Here is a 19,177-nt window from a genome sequence, read left to right on the forward strand (position 1 = left end):
ATAGATGGAAACAAATGATCCACTGTGGTGACGCTAAGAGGGAGTGGCCAAAAGAAGAAAAGAAGAAGAAGAAGAAAAAGAAGAAGAAGAAGAAGAAGAGGAAGAAATTAGAAGAAGAAGAACACGAAGATGGGGAAGAAAGAAGAAGAAGAAGAAGAAGAAGACGAGGAAGAAGAAGAAGAAGAGGAAGGAATTACTCCTTTAATCCACATGTAAAGCAACACCAGTAAAATAAATTTAAATACTCCAGCAATAAGTAACTTGTGGTTTACAACAATACATCCACCTATTTTCTATATTTTAAAGGTTACAGTGGGGATGGAGCCTATTCCAGCTGTCTTTGAGGGAGAGATGTGCTACACCCTAGACAGGTCACCAGTCATATTTATATATTAATATAAAAATATTATTAATCCATGTACTGTACTTTTGAGTTTTCTGCATTAGTGTATATTTGGTGTAAGATGGGTTGAATCTATTTTTTAAAAGTATTTGTTCCAAACATGTTGGGCTGGGCTGTTTTTATTTTTATTCAGGTCACACCTCATTATTGAGAATCATAACTGTTGCAGTGCAATTGAAATGACAAATGGTGGCTCATAGATTTATAGTCATTACAAACGGAACTGACTGGACAGGCCAGACTTAATTAGGGTTGGAACAATGAATGTGGAGTGAATTCATGACTTACTAGTTTGTTTCAATTATCTGCACAGCGTCCAGACCTCAACCCATTAATCCCTTTTTGGGGCTGAGCCTGAAAAGGATGTTTGCAGGATCTCAGCACTGTTATTGAGTCAGTATGGACAAACATCCCCCTGGAACACTTCAAGCAACGCTGCCAAGGATTTTTTCAGTCTGAAAGGAGTGCTAATGAGCATCAGCTAGGTGTGAATACTAATGTCCTTGGTGCATTTTCACTGCTTTTGCTATTTAGTAGTGCTTTAAAAAATCTTTAAAAGAAAGCCATGAGAGCTCGTATCTAACAAAGTGAACAACATTGGTACACAATATTTATTATAGGTAAGTCATTTCATTAAATTACAGACAATCATGAACTTTGCTGGTGACAACAACGGAATCAATAGTACAACAAGCCAGGTTGACCAAGCTGACACCTATTTAAAAATTTATTTTTCTTTGCAGTTTAATGTTTTCTTTGCACTTTAATATGTAAATATGCTTTGTAGCCTACATCAAAAAAACAACAAACATGTGAAAACTAACCCCAAAAAAAAGAGCTTTAGGTGACTGCTCAGCTTGGTGTATGGTTATCTCATAAGTTGCTATTAAACAAAATATTGTCCCTTCAATAAGAATGTTCACAACCTTCTTATTTTTGCAATTTCATTTTTACCCTGTAAAATACTTCTGAGCAGACCTTGATCCAAGAGGTATCTGAAGGATTTGGACTGTTGGAATTTTTGTGGCGGAACAGCATATGGTGACAAACTGGGTGGGCAGCTTAAGAGAAGGAAGGACGGGTGGTGCTTACGTGTTAGACGTCTGTGTGATGCTCCTTTGGCTACTAGTGCTCTTAATGTTAAAGGTTGAGGAGTTGCTTTTGTGACTGGAGTCAAAATCACGCTCACATTGGCACTGGGATGACTTGAGGTAGCGAGTGGAACAGCACAGAAAGTTCTGCCTAAGATCCTGGAAAAGATGCCCAGCAAAGCACATGTAGATCCAGGGGTTACAGCAGCTGTTGAGGCTGGCCAGCAGCATGGAGATGATGAAGGGCATGGCTGCGGGAGAGGACAGAGAGAAAAAAGTTACTCTGCGGGGACAACAAAAGTGAAAGGTTTTTTCTCTGTGAATGAAAAGTAAAGGCAACATGGCTGCAGGTACACTTCTCTGATGGCTGGTGGGGGAATTTCTCTGTGGAGTTTGCATGTTCTGCTCCCCGTGTGGGTTTATGGTTTACTAATGTAGCAATGTAGAAGTTTGAATCACAGAGTTATAACTGTATTATGAGTAATGAATGGATTCTCAGTCCTTGAACTCAAAGTCAGTATTAAATAAAGTAAAATGGACAGGGTCAGCATCGTCGTACTTTTAATAAAACTTACTGTGCCTTTCCATTTCAGAGATTTCTTTTAGAGAAGAGACTTTCATAATAGTTGTTCAAAAGATATGCACCTATACACCTTACTATGACTTACTCAAACAAACATTCCCATGATGATCTTTTGCACCAAAGAATGAGACAAGCAGAAATGTTTCTCACGCAACACAGTGGCAATACATCACAACAAGTAACCTGCAGTGGCATCTTGGATGACATTTAAGCTACATCAACTCCACCATCCCCCTGACATTTGGCAAATGAGGTTTTGATTCATGTAATTGGTTTGTATCCCATCTTTAACCTCTTCTTAGTGATTGCTAATCTTTCTTGCAGCCTATCTATGCTCCTGCTGTTCTCACGTTGTCGCTAATGATGGTGCCTCAACTCTAACAAAAAGTGCTCAGCGTCAGTGATTTCTGGAAGGGCACAGGCATGATTAATAAGGACTGATCATCAGCTGTTAATTTATGAGACAAAAACATGAGTTTAACTTAGTGTAGAATATTCACTTACCCTTGTACTACAGTGTCATAGTTTTTATAATCTGCTTTTGAGTAGATTTGTTGCAGTTTAATTTCAGATGTACAAGGAAAAGAGACAGAAATACACATTAAATGTTGAAGCTGAGGATATTATTGCTAATGTTTAGGTAAGCAAAACCAATGTGTGAATTCACAAGCTTTTAACCATGTTTTAACTTGCTGTAGGTACTTACTTGAAGCGAATAATACATTTAGAGATGTTGCAAAAGACCAGCTTGTGGTCCTCAAGCACTTTAATCAGGCTGGATGAGACCACAGACTCGATCTAATTTGAGTAATAGAGGAGACTATAATGAAAATGTCTTTACTGAGCTTATGGAGTCTTGCAAAAGAGAGCAAAAAAATCATACAGCAAATGAAAAGAAGAAAATGATCCCCTAAGTGGTCCTTATGTCTGACTGGGAGGGCAATTGCTGATTTTCCCCTGAAGCTAAAACAGTAATCTACTTTTGATGTTTACATTAAGGAATTTGTCTAGGCACAAATGCTTTTCTGTAAGTTTGACGTTGTCGTGCTCTCACTCTTAGTAAGGACACTTTATGTTGCTGACCTTTAAGAAAGAGGTAGACTTTAGGTTGGACACTGGGCTTTGTGTCCATCAAGCACTTAATGCAAATCAATAGCACGCAGATTGTGAGTCAGCAGCTGAGGGCATCGGGCTCAGCAGGGAAAGATGTTTGTGTTCACAGATTTTCTCTGGGGGCTTGTATGAGTGCCTGAGTCAGGTTCTAACCTTCAGGTGTTTTTTTCCTCTACATAATGAAATCTGTCTGGCTGTTAAATGGGAAAACACAGACACCAGCAACATAGCTTAAAAGGATTGGGCATTTTACCGTCTTCATACATTTCCAAACTTACTGAGGATCCTAATGTGGTGCTAAAATGATACCTTCCAATCCTTGAGAGGTCCTGCCTCCTACACTGGAAAATCTAGTCAAAAATGCAATAAATCAAATATCTCAAGAGTTTTGTAGGACCTCGAAGAGGTGATGAACTTTGGCGCATTGTTAACAAATTTTAAAATGATGATGAAATGATATTGTGTCTTTTGTCAAACATGTTCTAGTCTAATCCAACATGCTTATAGGTCTCTTAATGCAAGTTTGTATGCTAAATTAAGATAAGGCAACAAGCTGCTGGTGGTAGCTTTACACAGTTCAGATGAGGGAGTTTAGTCAGTCCTATTATCTAAATTATTCATGGCAGAAGACACAATTATTTTAGTAATGGGCTAAGGTGGACAAAGTGTAAGAGTCTGCATGTAAAATCGCACAAAGAAAGTGTTGCTTGCAAATCCTGTTCCTGCTGAGAGTGGCCTTTTAAAGACAGACAGCAACCTTTAAGCAAATCTCCATTTATGTTGAAGCGGCAGCTTGATTGATGTTGAAAATGATGGAAAAAGAAGTCGTTATTAGGCGAATCTCAGCAGATGGTAATAATGTTCTATGATAGTGTCAATCACTCAGAAACATGCTGAACACATTTACTTTCACTCACTATAAAACAAATAAAGAAGTGAAATTTCCAGACTTCTAATAATGTTTTGTTTTATAACATTTCCAGACATATGGCCATATTTTATATAAAAAAATAACAAACTTAATTGTTTTGAATGATCACTGTCAAATAATATGGTGTGTTTGAGATCTGCCAAATATTTACCGTAAACCTTCAGCTAGTCATTATTAAAGATTACACATACTTTAGTTTATGCTACATGTAAAATATTTATAGCTAATCTTTTACTATGATGAAAAGTTTTAATTTATTGCTAAATCTGAAACCTCAGTTGTCCCACACACAAAAGTCAAAACAAAAATATAACCAAAACCTAGTAACAGTTCCATTTATGACTTTCAGGACTTACTCTACAGCTAAATCTAACATAGTTTATGGTTTGTTTACATCATCTGCTTCTGTCTGTGTAATCTGGTCTCAGTATGAGTCTAATGGGTAGGATTTTAATGGAGACCCTTATCTGGACAAAAACAGGTGACACTTCAGTCTATATTTTGTACACAAACACTGGCACATGTCAATGTCAATCCTGGCCTTTCTAACTGCTCCTCATGTGGAGAAAAGCCAGACATTAGCCTTCTTCCTGCACTGATTGGTGCTCTGCAACATAAAATGAATGAATCACTTTATTTTCCATTCACCCTTGTTGCTCTTTTCTGGATGTGACTTTGAAATATTGTTTTGAGATATGCATCAGACCTAATTACTGACATTTCTTCTGTGCATTAACAATATGCCTCCTAGGCACTGAGTACTTCACTGACAGCTAAGTGTATTGTGCAACTATTTAGCGCCAAAGTGTAAATAGCTGGTGTGAACAAGGCAGCCTGTGGAGGATATCAGCAACTCACAGCCAGTCAGGTGGAACCTTTTACACAAATCTACAAGGCAAGAGATATTAACCAAAGGCTGTAACACTAAACTTCACAATAAAATTCTTCCCCTTTTTTATCTTTTGAGCATGTGATCTATTTGTTTTTTCTAGTCTTTGTAGAGGAATTGTGAACATTTTACTCAGATAAAAAGCAATGGAATGGTTTGACATTTTGTGTTGTTTTCGAGGTAATATTTTGTTTTCACTCAGCAGGGGACTCAGACTTATGATGTGTTCAAATGAATGTATCTAAAGTTACCATTTGCTTTCTCACTAAAACAAAGGTTTACTCAACAAACAGACAAATTAAAGCAACTTTAGAATCAACCACTTGTTTCCCTCCCATGTTAATATGTACCATTCTGTTAATTCTTCCTCAATGTCCAATGTTAATTCTTCTCCAAATGTCTAAATACGATGTGAAGTCGAGTTTTCACATTCATCCTAACGTTTATTTGGGTGTGGCCATGTCAGATCAGATCGATAAATATAGGGTTTTGGTTAAACTTCCAAAGCCATAAAAGCTGTATGCGTGCACATTTTTCTGCAGGATGCTCAGGGGAATTTGGGAATCTGAGAATTCAGTATGCAGTATTTGCACTATGAAGAGAACAACATTTTTCATATCCTTATAATACACTTAAAAATTAAATATTAGAAATTATAAGTTACGACTAAGACAGGAGCGAACTTTTCGCTCAGGCGGCAGAAGAGAGAACACGTGCCCCAAACACCGCATGACCCCGATTGTCTCAACCTGGTTAACATGAGACAGAAACACAGACAGCTCTTAGCTTTTTACAGTTACCCCTGTGACCGGAGATAGCTGAGTTTATTTCGGGAACCATCAAACGGGAGCCAGTCACTCCTATACACGACACGTTGTCGGCCAACAGATACACCATGTATGACATAGCAAAAGCAACTAACAGAACCAGAACATTTAAACACACCTAGAATCGTCAACATAACACAAGTTAAACACATTCAACACAACACACATAAGTATTTACACATCTCTACCCATAGTGCCCCGGTGCCCACTATGCCAGTATGCTAGCTGGTTGGCTAGCTGGCCATTACACAACACCCATCTCCAAGATGGTTCAGTGTCCCCACAACCCTCAGTCGTTCCATAGCCCCACAATAAAGTCCCTTAAATTTTCTGGCTCGCATCCAACACGTGGCGGTCTTGCTGGCGATCCATCTGCAGTGCCAGGCTCAGTCCTGAGTCCATCATTGTCGATGTTGGCAGTGGGGGTGGACGATGAAGGGCTGTCCTCATGTTCACCCCCAGTGCAATGATCACCCCATGCTTGTTGACCACATGCCCCAGAAACTGCATCTATCTGGCCAGCAAGCTGCATTTAGTCGGGTTCAGCCGCAGCACAGCCTATCGGATGGTGGTAAAATCTTCTTTGAGACTTCTAATGGTGCTCTCGAAGTGCTTGGGATGCACCAGCATGCACCTTTGCAGGTTACTGCATTGAGGCACCTATTATCAACACAGGTGCACCACCATACGCTTCCACACCATGATCATCGGTGCAGCCCAGGGGCTGTCCGAGGGCTCAATGATGCCATTAACCGCCATGCTCTTAATCAGTTGCTGGGTGACTTGGCGTTTCACCAGCGGCAGTCTGTGGGGCTGCAGGCAGATGGGGAGTGCTTCAGTGTCAATGTGGTGCTGCAACAGGCCCATCTTGGTGCAATCCTCATCCCTGGCAGCAAAAATGTCCATAAAATCCTGCAGCAGCTTCTTCAACTGTCCCTACTGCAGTGCATCAAGATGTCCACCATTTCGCTGCTCCAACTCTGCAACAGAGAAGAGGAGGCACGGGTAAAAGGGGACAGCTGTTGGGGTGTGCAGGCTCAGGCTGGGCGGGAGTGGCAGCCTGTGCTGGAGAGGGGCTGTCAAGGAACCGAGCTGGGCAGCGGTGGTCTCAGTGGGGCTGTCGTGGTGGGCTGGTCCTGGCTGTGTGGCTCTATGGCATCCTGGGGACCCTCCCTACCCTATTCTTCGTCTGACTCACAGTTCACTGCCCTGACCTGTGTACACCAGAACAGGGACCGGCCTTGTGGTTATCCACCCCCCAGCACCTCCTCTGCTCGCTTTGCTTCTCTCAGGGCCTCATCTAGCGAGCTCAGTGTGAACAAGTGGACATGTTGGCAAAGCTGCTCTGCTGTGAGCCCCATCAGAAAGAGATGGAGACTCAGCTTTTCTCATACCACAGCTGGGAAGGTGGAGGAGCCACTCTGGGCGTGTAGCTGCACATTGGAGGCAAAGGCCTCCAAGCTCTCTGCATCTCACCAGTGGCAGCTGGCTACCTACTACCAGCTCTGCTCAACAGTTAGCAGGATTTAGCATGAGTCAGAAACACAGACCAGTCTTGCCTTTTTACAGTTACCCCTGTGACCAGAGATAGTTTATTTTGGAAGCACCAAACAGAAGCTGGTCACTCCTGTACACAACACTATCCAACCCAGTGCCGGCCAACATGGCATACCAAAGACAACTAACAGAACCAGAAACGCAAATTAGAGACATTCAACCCTTTGAAGAAACTGAACTATTTACACGTCTCTACCCACATTGCCCCGGGCCCACCTTTACGGTATTGTGCAGAAGAAAATGCAAAACGTCACACCTACCACCCAAATGTCACATTTACTGACATAAATCCGGACAAATGGAATAGTCCAACCTTCAACTACATATTTAGGTTCCCTTATGGGTCAAGCCTTCTTTAGCCAGCTGTGCTCAGCCAAAGCCTCCCCACTGAAAACTGCGTTTTAATCGACTAACACGCGTTAATCAATGAAAACAGAATAAAAACTGCTCAAAAGTGTTTTCAGGGGCCTTAGATTGTGTCAACTAGATAATTACACGCTGGTAGTTTTGTGCGTAAAGAGCACTGGCTCCCACAGCACCAGAGAATCGTGCCTCTGAAATCTGGGAGTAATTTCACTAATGCATGGGGATGGATGGACAGTTTACGTGTGGAAAATGCTAGGTTCAAATATGTGAACATCAACCTTTGCGCATTGGTGAAATTATATTAAACTTTTAACATACCCTCACGAGGCGCCGCTGGATCCCACGCGGACCACATCTGAACGGAGAAAAAGGGGGTCCAGCAGACAATATAAGCCACGACGATTACAAAAGTCATTTTCACTGTGGTTATCTTCGCCTTGGAGATGAGCTTAACGCTGCTCACACGTGTGAGTGTGTTGCCTTTGGATGTTTTGGGCGTCAAGCGTATACACTGCTCCCGCCTGGTTTTCAGTTTAAAGTTTTGCCATATTTTGCAGCTGATCAAACCATAGCAAATGCTCAGTATGGCAACTGGAATGATGTATATAGAGAGGCTGATCCATGTGATGTAAGCTTTGGCTCCCCAAGGCTTCACGAATTCGCCCCAGCAGTCATACACTCCGGATCCAACCTCTCTCAGGGAAAAGATGAACATCTGCGGTGTACTGAAGAGCAGACTCAGGACCCAGGAACATATGACATAGAAACGGTCTTTTCTTCTGTGTAGAGAACGAAGGGGCTGACATATGGCCAAACATCTGTCTACGGACATCAAAACTAGCATGTACGTGGAGGCGAACATCCCAACGACCTGCAGGTATTTCACCAATCTGCACAAAATATCTGGTCCATAGAAGCGAAAGGTAATGTCCCAGATAAGTTGAGGGAGGACTTGAAATATCGCCACAACTAAATCGGCAATACTTAGATGCTTCATGAAGTAATACATTCGGGACTGGCTGTGTTTGGTGCTGTGGATGGCCAGCAGGACGCACAGGTTCCCAGCCAGCGCCAGTAACAGCACCAGTGCGAGCACAGTCACCTCAACCTTCGCCACCTCCTCATTACGCTTTAGAGGGTTCGTCTGATTCGAGCCACTGGTCCCGTTTAGGAGACTCGAGTTCCTCCAGGATTCGCTGAATTGCCAGAAGTCACTTTCATTTGAAGGACTTTCCATCACCGAAGTCGTTTCCTCTGCAGATGCGTCAGGTTTGTGTAGTCATGTAGTGCTCGCAACATTCACCTGGAGAGTCCAGAGGACAAAGTCTTCTTTGCGTCCTCACAAAGGCAAGGGTGGGAGGTGATGATGTTCAAAACATTTTAGTGATAAAGGGCTCACTTTCTGTTGATCTTCAATTACCCATGCTTTCTAAAAACGCCAAACGCACGAGTCCAGAGGTCAGAATAGCAATGTTCCACTTGTCCAAATAATATGGAGAAAATAAAAATGTGGACGCTAAAGGAAAAATAAACTAGAGATACAGGCGGCTGCAGTGAGGAGTTACAAAACAGAAAAAGTGGGTTCTAAAATAAGAAGTACGCCTGACCAAGGGTAATTGGCCCGTCGATGGTGGCACAAATATAATGCCTTCAAAATTGAAATTAAAATCTCAAAATTATAATGTAAAGAATGCTGCGGAAATGAAAAAGCTCTTCTTCATCTCTGGTAAGAATCGGAATGGCCACCAGCGCAGCTCATGAGCCCCTGTTATATCCGGCCCCGGTTCAGTAATAACAATAAATAGTCTTACTGGGTACCACCACTAAGTGGCGATGTGCGCCATTAATCAGGAACCTTCATGCCCTTTTGCAGCTGGGAGTCTCAGTCCTCTTTACACGAACCCTCAGATCTGTTTTGAATCATAGGTTTCATCTCATCTGAGAAGATTTTTGTTGTGAGATATTTTATGGCATGTTGTAGACCTGCACATCTGTTTATACTGAAGGTGAAGGTAACTGTGGCTGCACAATGAAGCATGTTAGGAGAAAGCACACATGATGTTAAAAGACGTTTTAAAATTATGGAAACAATCTGCGGAGCAAATTAAATTAGCTATAATTCACAATAATTTATCCCGGTTGTATACAGTACAGTGTACTATACAATAGATCATAGCGTATTTCTAAACAGTTCTTTTATGAAAGACCATTTCAAAGTAAATATATTCGATAGCGTGACATCAAATACTCTTAGTTGATCGGAAGGAGGGATGTTGGCAAAAAAAGTCTGTAGCTTTTTTAGGCAATGCACTAAGACAAGAGAAAACTCCAAACATCCCTTTAGATGCTGTCAATGTGGCATTTGTTGATCATATCAAAAAGCATTTTGAATTGGATCCATGACTCAGTTGTTTTGAGCTTTGGAAAATTGGTATAAATACACAGATTTCACAAAACAAGTGGATTTTATTTTATTGACACAGGACTGAAAGCTTCTTATCATTGTCCAGTTAATATATTATTCTGTATTTATTGATAGTGATCAGGTTATTATACTGTAAAATAATGTCACAATTATTAGTTGACACTTTCCTACAGATGGGCAAAGCAAACCCTGAAATGTTGTTGGTAGTGGTGTGTGATTCCTATGTTAATGCCCTTGTGCAACATTCCTGTGATTGCTGTGAAAGCATTTCCCCCTTTTTCTCATTTGGGCAGCCAAGTGCAATGCTTATCGGGGTTTAGGGACTAAAATGACAATAGTGGTGATTATTAGATGAGGGTGATGTTGTAACACAAACACATAATAGGAATTTTAACAACAGAGAAACAGTGAAACATGAACACAGAAAGCATCATAAATTCCTTAGTGAATGAAAGCGAGCTCATAAAGAGTGATCATAAAGGGAAAGACAAGAGAACAAATACAGGAAGATATGATTTGTCTCCACAAAAAAACAAATACTGTTTGTCAAATCTGCTGCTTATATCCTGTTTCAGTGGCATAGAAATTCAAAACACCAATTAATATGTGAAACCCTGCAGATGATGACAATTAGTAAGGAGTAAGACCAAAAAGTCTCTTTGTCGTGATTTGACATGTTTGCAAGGCTCTTTTTGAAACAACACACAGTTGGAAACCCTGTGGGAAAAGGCCTGTGGTCCTAGCTATGCCAGCGAGTCATTTGCCCTTTTTGTGGCTTTGGGTTTGGAAAATGGCAGACCCACTGGAATTTCAAAGCACTGACATTAGGACTAGAAATGATTTAGTTTGGACTGCAAAGGAAAAAGATCCATCATGATTCATTAAATCTAATAATATTGACTTGGGAATTTGGAAGGAAAATAATTAAAAACCTCACTAACTACATTTTTGATGTGCCACATGAAATGAGTCATGAAGTGAATATTGAAACTGAATAATAAACAATAACAAAAAACAAGTGTGATTGTCCTAATGTAACAAAGTCACCGCTGAAAATTGAAAAATAATGTATAGTTGTTGCAAGAAATATTCTGCAGACCATTTCAGGGTCTGGGTCCTTCAATATCAATCTCATATTTTAAATATTCCTCATTGTTCTTCACCTGCATTGATTTTGCTGCCCTCAGTAACCCACAGCCCACAGTGTGCTGCTAAGCTGTTAAATGAGACATTTAGGCATTCCTTATCAATGCAAATCCAGAAAAATCAACTGACCTGAGGAGACCAAGCTTCCTGATGATAAACCGTAGAATTAATTGGCTTTAGGACTTGATAAGGAGCACCTCAACACACTGAAAGATTGGTTCTAGGTGAGGCTAAAATGTTGCCCATTTAAAGGACAATTTTGCTCATTTTCTAAATTAAGCCTAAAGACACTGAAACACAGTAAATGTCCACTCACAGCAAATATTTGTCAGCTAAGAGCCTGGATTAGCTACAGTATATTATCAACACTGACCCTAGTGTTTCTTTAAACAGTGCATGAGACGCTTCAAAGCATCATCAGTTTTTACAACAGTCTGAAGTCAACAGGAGTGTACTGTGCATGCACAAGATCCCTGCACATGAGATACATTATGCTGTTTTCACTTCAGTTTGTTAGCTTTCGTTGGTACACAGAACTACATGGACTTTGTATTACTTAATTTTGGTAACATTTTTCTAACTTGAAAAGAAATGTAATCTAAAGTATAAAGTAGTAAAAGTTTATTTGAGTAAAAGAAGTGTGCACTACCAGAATGTGGTAACGTCCGGACTACGTCTATAATTTGTTGAACTTTCATATTTTCTACAAAACATCTCCTATGTTTTGTATGTTTTCAATGGCTGGCAGCAGAAAAAAAAAAAGAAAAACCCAAAAAACAAAGCCAAAAGTTACTTCAATCTCAACAAACAGGATTTACAATCCACATGTGCGCAGTGGCCACCTTAGAGATGAGGATTATAAAGGAGAGAAAAAGGATTATAAATGTGCTGTTGAAGCAGGGAGGTTTTCCATGGCTGCTACCAGGTCAGAAAGTGTGGCAACATCTTTGACACCTCAGCAGGTAACAGAGTGTTACTGTAATATCTCTACAAGATATTTTCTGTGTATCATCAGTGGGTAGAAAAAGTTTTGATAAAGCTATCTTTTAGTCTAATTTTAATATCATGATAAAGCTAACAAGGCAGAGTGTAAAAAACCGAGCTCTTAGGTGGAGATCTCGCATATGTGACTGGTGCAACATTTAAAAAACACAGGGGCCATTATTGATTATATGAAGACATTTTTGACCAGATAAGATTTTTTTTATCTTTCATATTGATATAGATAAAGGAATCAGATTAGGATTTGTCTTGTAAAATTATTAATGACTCAACATTTAGCCTGTGAAGCTTTGTAGAACTGTAGTTAAAGGCAAGTTCTTAATTATCAAATCTGATTGCAGTTGGATACAACCACATGTAGAGCAATGTGAATTCAGGTGAACAAGTACTCTACTCTAAACAGCATGACATCCAGCCTGAAGTTTCTGCTGATAGATTAAAAGGATTGAAAGCTGTGGCAGTAGAAGACATGAATGCTATGGCAGAAGGAAAAAGACAGGAAATTGGGGTGACAAAGCTGAAAGGTTTCTTATGGTGAGCAAAAGCATGATGGAAAATAGAATAAAAGTAAGAAAGATCCCAGATGGAAAAAAAATGATGCTCTAGGATTTCAGATATTAATAATGTTGGCAGAGTAAATCTTCAAAAAAATATTGAAGGGGATTTATATAATGTCAGGCTGAGTTTAGAGAGATGAAGGAGTAGATGATAAATTAAGTCTGAAGATCTGTAATGTTATAATTTAAACTCCAGGGAACATAAAAAAGACAACAATTTAGGGCATTTCCATGGTCTATTGTAGGTCTAGGGTGGGAACCATTTAATCACAACATTCCTGATTCAGTTTGAGCTGCAGACTTTAATGTATGTTATAATTTTTACCCTCTTTCCACTTCTGAGTCTATCAGGTGTGTATCAGGCATAACATTATGCAAGTTAATGTAATCCAATACAGTGGCTCTGCCATGTATCCATCTATTTTTACAAGGTTATAATTTCTCAGTTTTCACGTTGACACTGTCAGAAAGGTGAAGAAAGGTGATCATTTTAGATGAGCAAAAAAGGGAAGAGCAGGAAGTCTCATGGAAGGACAAGTTCCTGCACGGTATGAACAACCAGCAGATATCAAAAACATTCTACCAGTGGCTGAACAAAGCTGGACTGAAAGACAGCACAGAGGAACTAATCCTGGCAGCACAAGAACAGGGTCTAAGTACAATATCCACAGGGGCTGGAATCTACCATACCGTGAAGGACTCCAGGTGCAGGCTGTGCAAAGATGGCAATCCAGCACATAACAGCAGGCTGCAAGAAGCTGACAGGCAGGCATGCAACGCCATAACCAAGTGGGTGGCATAGTGTAACTAAACATCTGTGCCGAGTATGGGCCCGAAGTAGCAAAGTCAAAATGGGAAACACCCCCAAAAGTGGTTGAGAACGACAGAGCTAAGATCCAACCAGACATTGATGTGTACAAACACAAGCAAAGGGCTGTATTGATAGCTGTAGCAATCCCAAGTGATATTAGCATCAGGAAGAAGGAACACGAGAAGCTCGAGAAACACCAAGGTCTAAAAGAATAGTAAAAAACATCAATACTACAATATTTGTATAAGAACCTTTGTTTTCTACTACTTATTGAAATATGACTTATATCTATTGTAAATGATACTTGACATTTTTTTATGTAGTATATGTACTGCACAGGCATGGCCTAAAATGATATGCTTTATGTATATTATTATCATTCATACCTCACACATCATGGCTTATTCAGTTGCAATACTTCACTTCTTTTGCACAAATATTTGCATAATTCAGGAAAATCACTGTGAGCTGACAGATGTGTGTTGTTTGCCCAGTCATACAGCTGATACGGTGTAGGGACAGCTATTGTAGAAATCAATATAAGGTGTTAAATTACCTGATGGTTGAGGACACTCTCCATACAGTGGGCATTAGATGAGTCTTAAACACTGAAACATTTGCTGTGCTTTGCAAGGGCTCAAATCCAGCATTATTGAAATGTATTTACTTCTCTCTTCTCCAGCTGCTAAAACCTGTAGCACACACAGTGTTTATCACACACTGACTGATTACAGTGGATCAGCAGTTGATTGTACTGTTCCCACAGACACCAGGCTTTGAGTTGACAGATCTAATTAGAGACAAAGTTCAAGCCCAAGCCCCTAATGAAGTACGAAGATACAAAGGATCGGCACGCTAATACTTTTAGTGCCTGCTGCTTATGTAATCACTCAGTAGATGAACTTCTCACCACATCATTTTCCTTTGGGTGATCTTGTTCTATTACCTTAGATCTTTATAAAAGAGCAGGCAGAAACACCGGGTGCTGTCAATCCAGGCTCAGTGGATGACAAGTCTGCATGCTACCATTACATAAGCACTACTGCCAGCCATAAGCTATATAGACAAGGTGTTGTTGATTTTCTGGGAGGTTGTAAGCTTAACCTGCTTTACATTACTTGTTACACTCCACTACGCTCTGTGCAGGTAGTAGGTAGCCATACTTATCAAATTACAATAAATAAGATAATACATTTATTAGTCATTTCTATTCTGGTTGACAAAATTCTTTCAGAAGTATATATCTGCACTGCTGGTAGTGTTGTTCAATGAGTCTGTGTCATCAGGCTCCTACCACAACTCTCTGCATTAATATGAGTGTTGATCAGTATATTTCTATATAAAAATAAATATCTTACTTAAGCCATCAACTTGGAAGAGTTGCAATATTATGCTGTAAATTTAATTTTAAGGAGATAAAATAGCAATTTTCCCTAATCTATATACTCAATTAGCCATAATGAAGAAGGTAAAATCTTATTCTTAAAAGCACTGTCAATCTATTAAAAATGAAAAACCCACGTTTAATTCATGGAGGTATTAAGACCTCATTGCATTGCAGAAGCCCGGTGGCAGCATCTTCTTCAGTTTTTTCTCAGTTCAGCCACTGCTTCCTGGCAGATATATTCAAGCTCATTCAGATTAGAACAGATAAGGGGGGGGCTGTAGCGCAGTTGGTAAGGCAGTCGTCCACAGGTTCAGTGGTTCGATCCCTGGTCCCGCGTATATGTCGAAGTGTCTCTGGGCAAGACACTGAACCTCTAACATTGTGGCATTGTGCTAAATCAGCATGCAGACAATGATCCGCTGTGGTGACCCTGAACTCACGGGATAATCTGAAAGGACAAAAAAAATTGAATAAAATCCAGATTAGAACAGATGGGAGCATATGTAGCAGAAAGAAAACTGCAGTCTTGCCATAGCATAGTTACCTCAGGACACATAATGTACACCCACAAAAAGGAGTGTACATTCTCTCAATTCATATGAGGCTCCATGTCACAGAGAAACCTATTTCTGCAGTTCTGTTAATGCACACATACCCTTGAATGAAACATTTTTAAAGGAGATTTCCAGCTTCAGAGTCTGTGCAAATGTAAAGTTATTATTGCCAGCAGTGAGATAATTTAAACTGTATGCAACTCTGACTATAAGTCTAATTTCTATTTATTGTGCAAGTTCAATGGATGCCAGGTTACAGCTGTTTGACAGCTCTGTGACCACAATTGTTTACACAATAAGCCAAACTTACAGATAAAATTATGATAACCAAATCTTAAAATTATTGAATTTGAGTAAATGTTACTTGACTAATTTTATCAAAGTAGTATGTCACTCTTTTAAGTAACCCGATGCATCAAGTACTCAAACACCTGAAAGACAATCATATCCATTATGTCCTTCAGATCTTGGACATTCAAGGACATTATGGAAGCAGAGGGACAGAAAAAAGGGCTACAGGATATTAGCTAATAGACAGAGGTTTATTTGGATAGCTGCAATGGGGAAGATAGCGCCACAGCTAAAGACGTCACAGTTAGAGCGGTGGCACATTGACAATATGTCAAGGTCTCAGTGTGACATTGTTTACAATTGTTATTGCTCCAGAGAGCAAGAAGCAAAATGAGGCTCAGGCCTCTCACATGGGCCCATGACACTACCAGTAAACACACATGCCTCACAAATCATTTCCTTGCTCACATTGCACTGTACTGTGGTGCTTTGGAGATAAAGTAAAAACAGCTTGTGCTGAACACACACAGTATACTGAAGCAGTTAACATGCACTGTGCAAACAAATCCTGGACACAGATGTAAAAATGGCTTCTAAGAAATTTCTCTGCATAGCATTAGGTTGAAACAGACACATGGAGGAATTTATATAATATTTAATTAGAAGAAAGTAAAATGTTGCTTCCTGTAATGCTGTTATCATGTTATCAGTGTTGCTTTAAGATAAAAACACTGACAGGGAGGAGTCTGTTTTGTTTTTAATTATAGTGTTAACAAAGATTGTCATCTGATGTATTATAAAAAAAAATACATTTTTGGTTAAATTACATACAAAGAGGAGTAAAATAGTACATTTAAAAGTTATGTCTGGGTGAGAAACATTTACATTAACAAAAATACAAATTACAATAATCCAAGAATCAAAAGGCCTATTTTCCAGCAAATCCATGCTTTGGTGATAGGAATTATAAGTAAAATGGTAATGACTAGAGTTTTATGATAAGGATGTTCCTAACTGAATTGAAATGGAAACACATGCTATGTGCGGGACTTCAATAAACTAGATATCATCTGCTTTTGCTTTATTAAAAAGCCTGAGAAAAAAACCTGATGTTGAAAACTGACTATTATGGCTATATGCATGAAGAAAATCTTGGTTTTAAAGTTATGATAAGGAAAATGTGATAAGGGACACTTGGTTAGTGACTTAAGTTATATCAAGACAAGCAGTCCTGACAAAGGATATTCAGAGCTCTTTGAAATACAGCAAGTTCCCCTCTCCTAGACAGTCACCTCCACGGAGCTACTGGCCATTGGACTGTTTGTTCTACTCTCTTCAAACTACAAAAAAATTTTCTGGAGAATATGTCTGTGTAGTTTTAAGTTAAGTGTTGGATTTGTGCGACTGTACTTCTTCATGAAAATCTGAATCTAAAATTTACACCAAAATTTTCACAACAATATTACTTTTATTGGGGTTTGAAGAAAAAAGCAGCTGTGGCCTCTGTAAGTCAGCATACTGTATGAACATTTTAAATGATTTATGTATGTCTCATAGTTGTAAAAAGACCTTTTCAAATTTTCATTTACTCTCTAATAATCTAATAATAGTCCTAATGATTAAAATATTTTGTCTGGAAAAATATTTCTATCATTTAAAGAAGGTACATCAAAAATGATGTACCTACATAAAGTATAAAATTTCTACATGACAGGCTTGAATTTTGAAGATTTCTGTTGAAAAAGAACTGTAATAGGCTGAAATAAAATTGCATAAATAAATAAATAAATGTTATGAAATACAACATCATTTGAAATTGACTAGTCAATATAAAACAAAAAGGTGATTTCCACTTCTCTCTGATTTGGAGCCACTTTCACACATATCTGCCAGAAGAAGCATCCCCAAACAGTTGTTCATTTTAAGAAAAGATGTCAGAACTCAGCAAATTAAATATTCAGACACGGACACAGTTTGATTTTGAAATACAGAATCTGAGATGCTTCCATGTAAGACTCTCCCAGTCTCTTGGTGCAGAACAAACAGGCTTAAATGTTTTGAATGAATGAAAAATTATGTGTCAAAGACAACTAGGTAAAAAAAATATCAGTACAATAATATATAATATATAAATTTGTCTTTTTGTATGAGGAATTCTCCCTAGATTCTAAGTATGCCTGACAAGGTTTAAAATATTTACAGTATGACACTGTAGGGGGGTTGTGTTAAGTTGCTGTTATGTTTTTTGAATTTTATGTAAGTGGCCTACAAAGATTTACTTACTACAGCAACATTATACTGAATGCATTGTTAGGTAGCAGGCGAGAATTATGAAAGTGAACCTTCTTGTCCAACACTAAAGACTACTTAATAATCTAATTTACGTGTAACAACACATAATCCTCTTAGCAATTGAAATTTAGCTTATTAGTCAGTCTTCTGTCACCCTATTAAGAGGAGGACTGAGGATTATGCTCACTCTGCATTAGTGTCAAGTTTTCCATTTAGTCCAAATAGCCAATAGTCCACTGTGGCTGTGATGAATTTCCTGTCATTCTCTCCCTATTATCTTCTTTTGCAGATGAAAACATAAAAAGTTGTCTCAAACTAATTCAAAATCAAGCAGGTAGTCATCTCACAAGACTGAAGTCAGGTTGACTGGTTGTTCCTTTGTTTGTTAATAAAATGGTGACTGATGTGTTATGTTGTAAAGTTTGGGGAAGAAACAAAATATTTGACACTATATTTCCTAAATTGTCAGTTTGCTCATACCAATAACCTTCTAATATTAAATAACATTTTTAGGAGGATACACTCAGTGGTTGTATTTCCAATTATTGTGAAATAATCTGGAAATAATCTTTTCAGTGACAGCAACAGGGAACAGAAAAAGCAACTAGGAACTTCAGTAACTGTTACATTTGTAATGGACAGATGTCAATTTATCAATTTACAATTACTCGAATGAGGATAATAGCAGGCGTGTCTGCTTTTAGCTGAGAACTACTGCAGTACCTGAATCCACCTTTACACATTCTTCACTACTTCAAGAATTTTAGGGCCATATACATTCAGCTGACCTTTTACTTTAGGCCTACTGTTGCTCTTGCAGATATGCTTCCAACTGACTCGTTTGAAAAATGTTTAATCCTCTAAAAGGGTCTTGAATATGCAGTTAATGGTAGCTGCAGAATGTTAGTGCAAAAGGACTAAGGCTAAATCTGCATGTACCTGGGAAAAGATC

General features: G+C 39.1%; 1 protein-coding gene across 2 annotated transcripts; it reads right to left on the reverse strand.

Moving 5' to 3' along the window:
- Positions 1 to 1,361: 1,361 nt before the first annotated feature.
- oxtra (oxytocin receptor a) lies at positions 1,362 to 10,068 on the reverse strand. 2 transcript variants are annotated; one of them, XM_067504333.1, is made up of 2 exons: positions 8,079 to 10,019; positions 1,362 to 1,745 (listed from the first exon to the last, which is right to left on the reverse strand). In XM_067504333.1, exons 1-2 carry the CDS (start codon positions 8,995 to 8,997, stop codon positions 1,492 to 1,494), a joined length of 1,173 nt encoding a protein of 390 aa, XP_067360434.1. In that variant the 5' UTR covers positions 8,998 to 10,019; the 3' UTR covers positions 1,362 to 1,491. The 2 variants fall into 2 exon arrangements, with proteins under 2 accessions (XP_067360434.1, XP_067360435.1); XM_067504334.1 differs by lacking the exon at positions 1,362 to 1,745 and adding an exon at positions 5,831 to 6,817 and having other exon boundaries at positions 8,079 to 10,068.
- Positions 10,069 to 19,177: the final 9,109 nt, after the last annotated feature.

Source organism: Channa argus, chromosome 5 (assembly GCF_033026475.1).
Source record: "Channa argus isolate prfri chromosome 5, Channa argus male v1.0, whole genome shotgun sequence".
Taxonomy (NCBI): domain Eukaryota; kingdom Metazoa; phylum Chordata; class Actinopteri; order Anabantiformes; family Channidae; genus Channa; species Channa argus.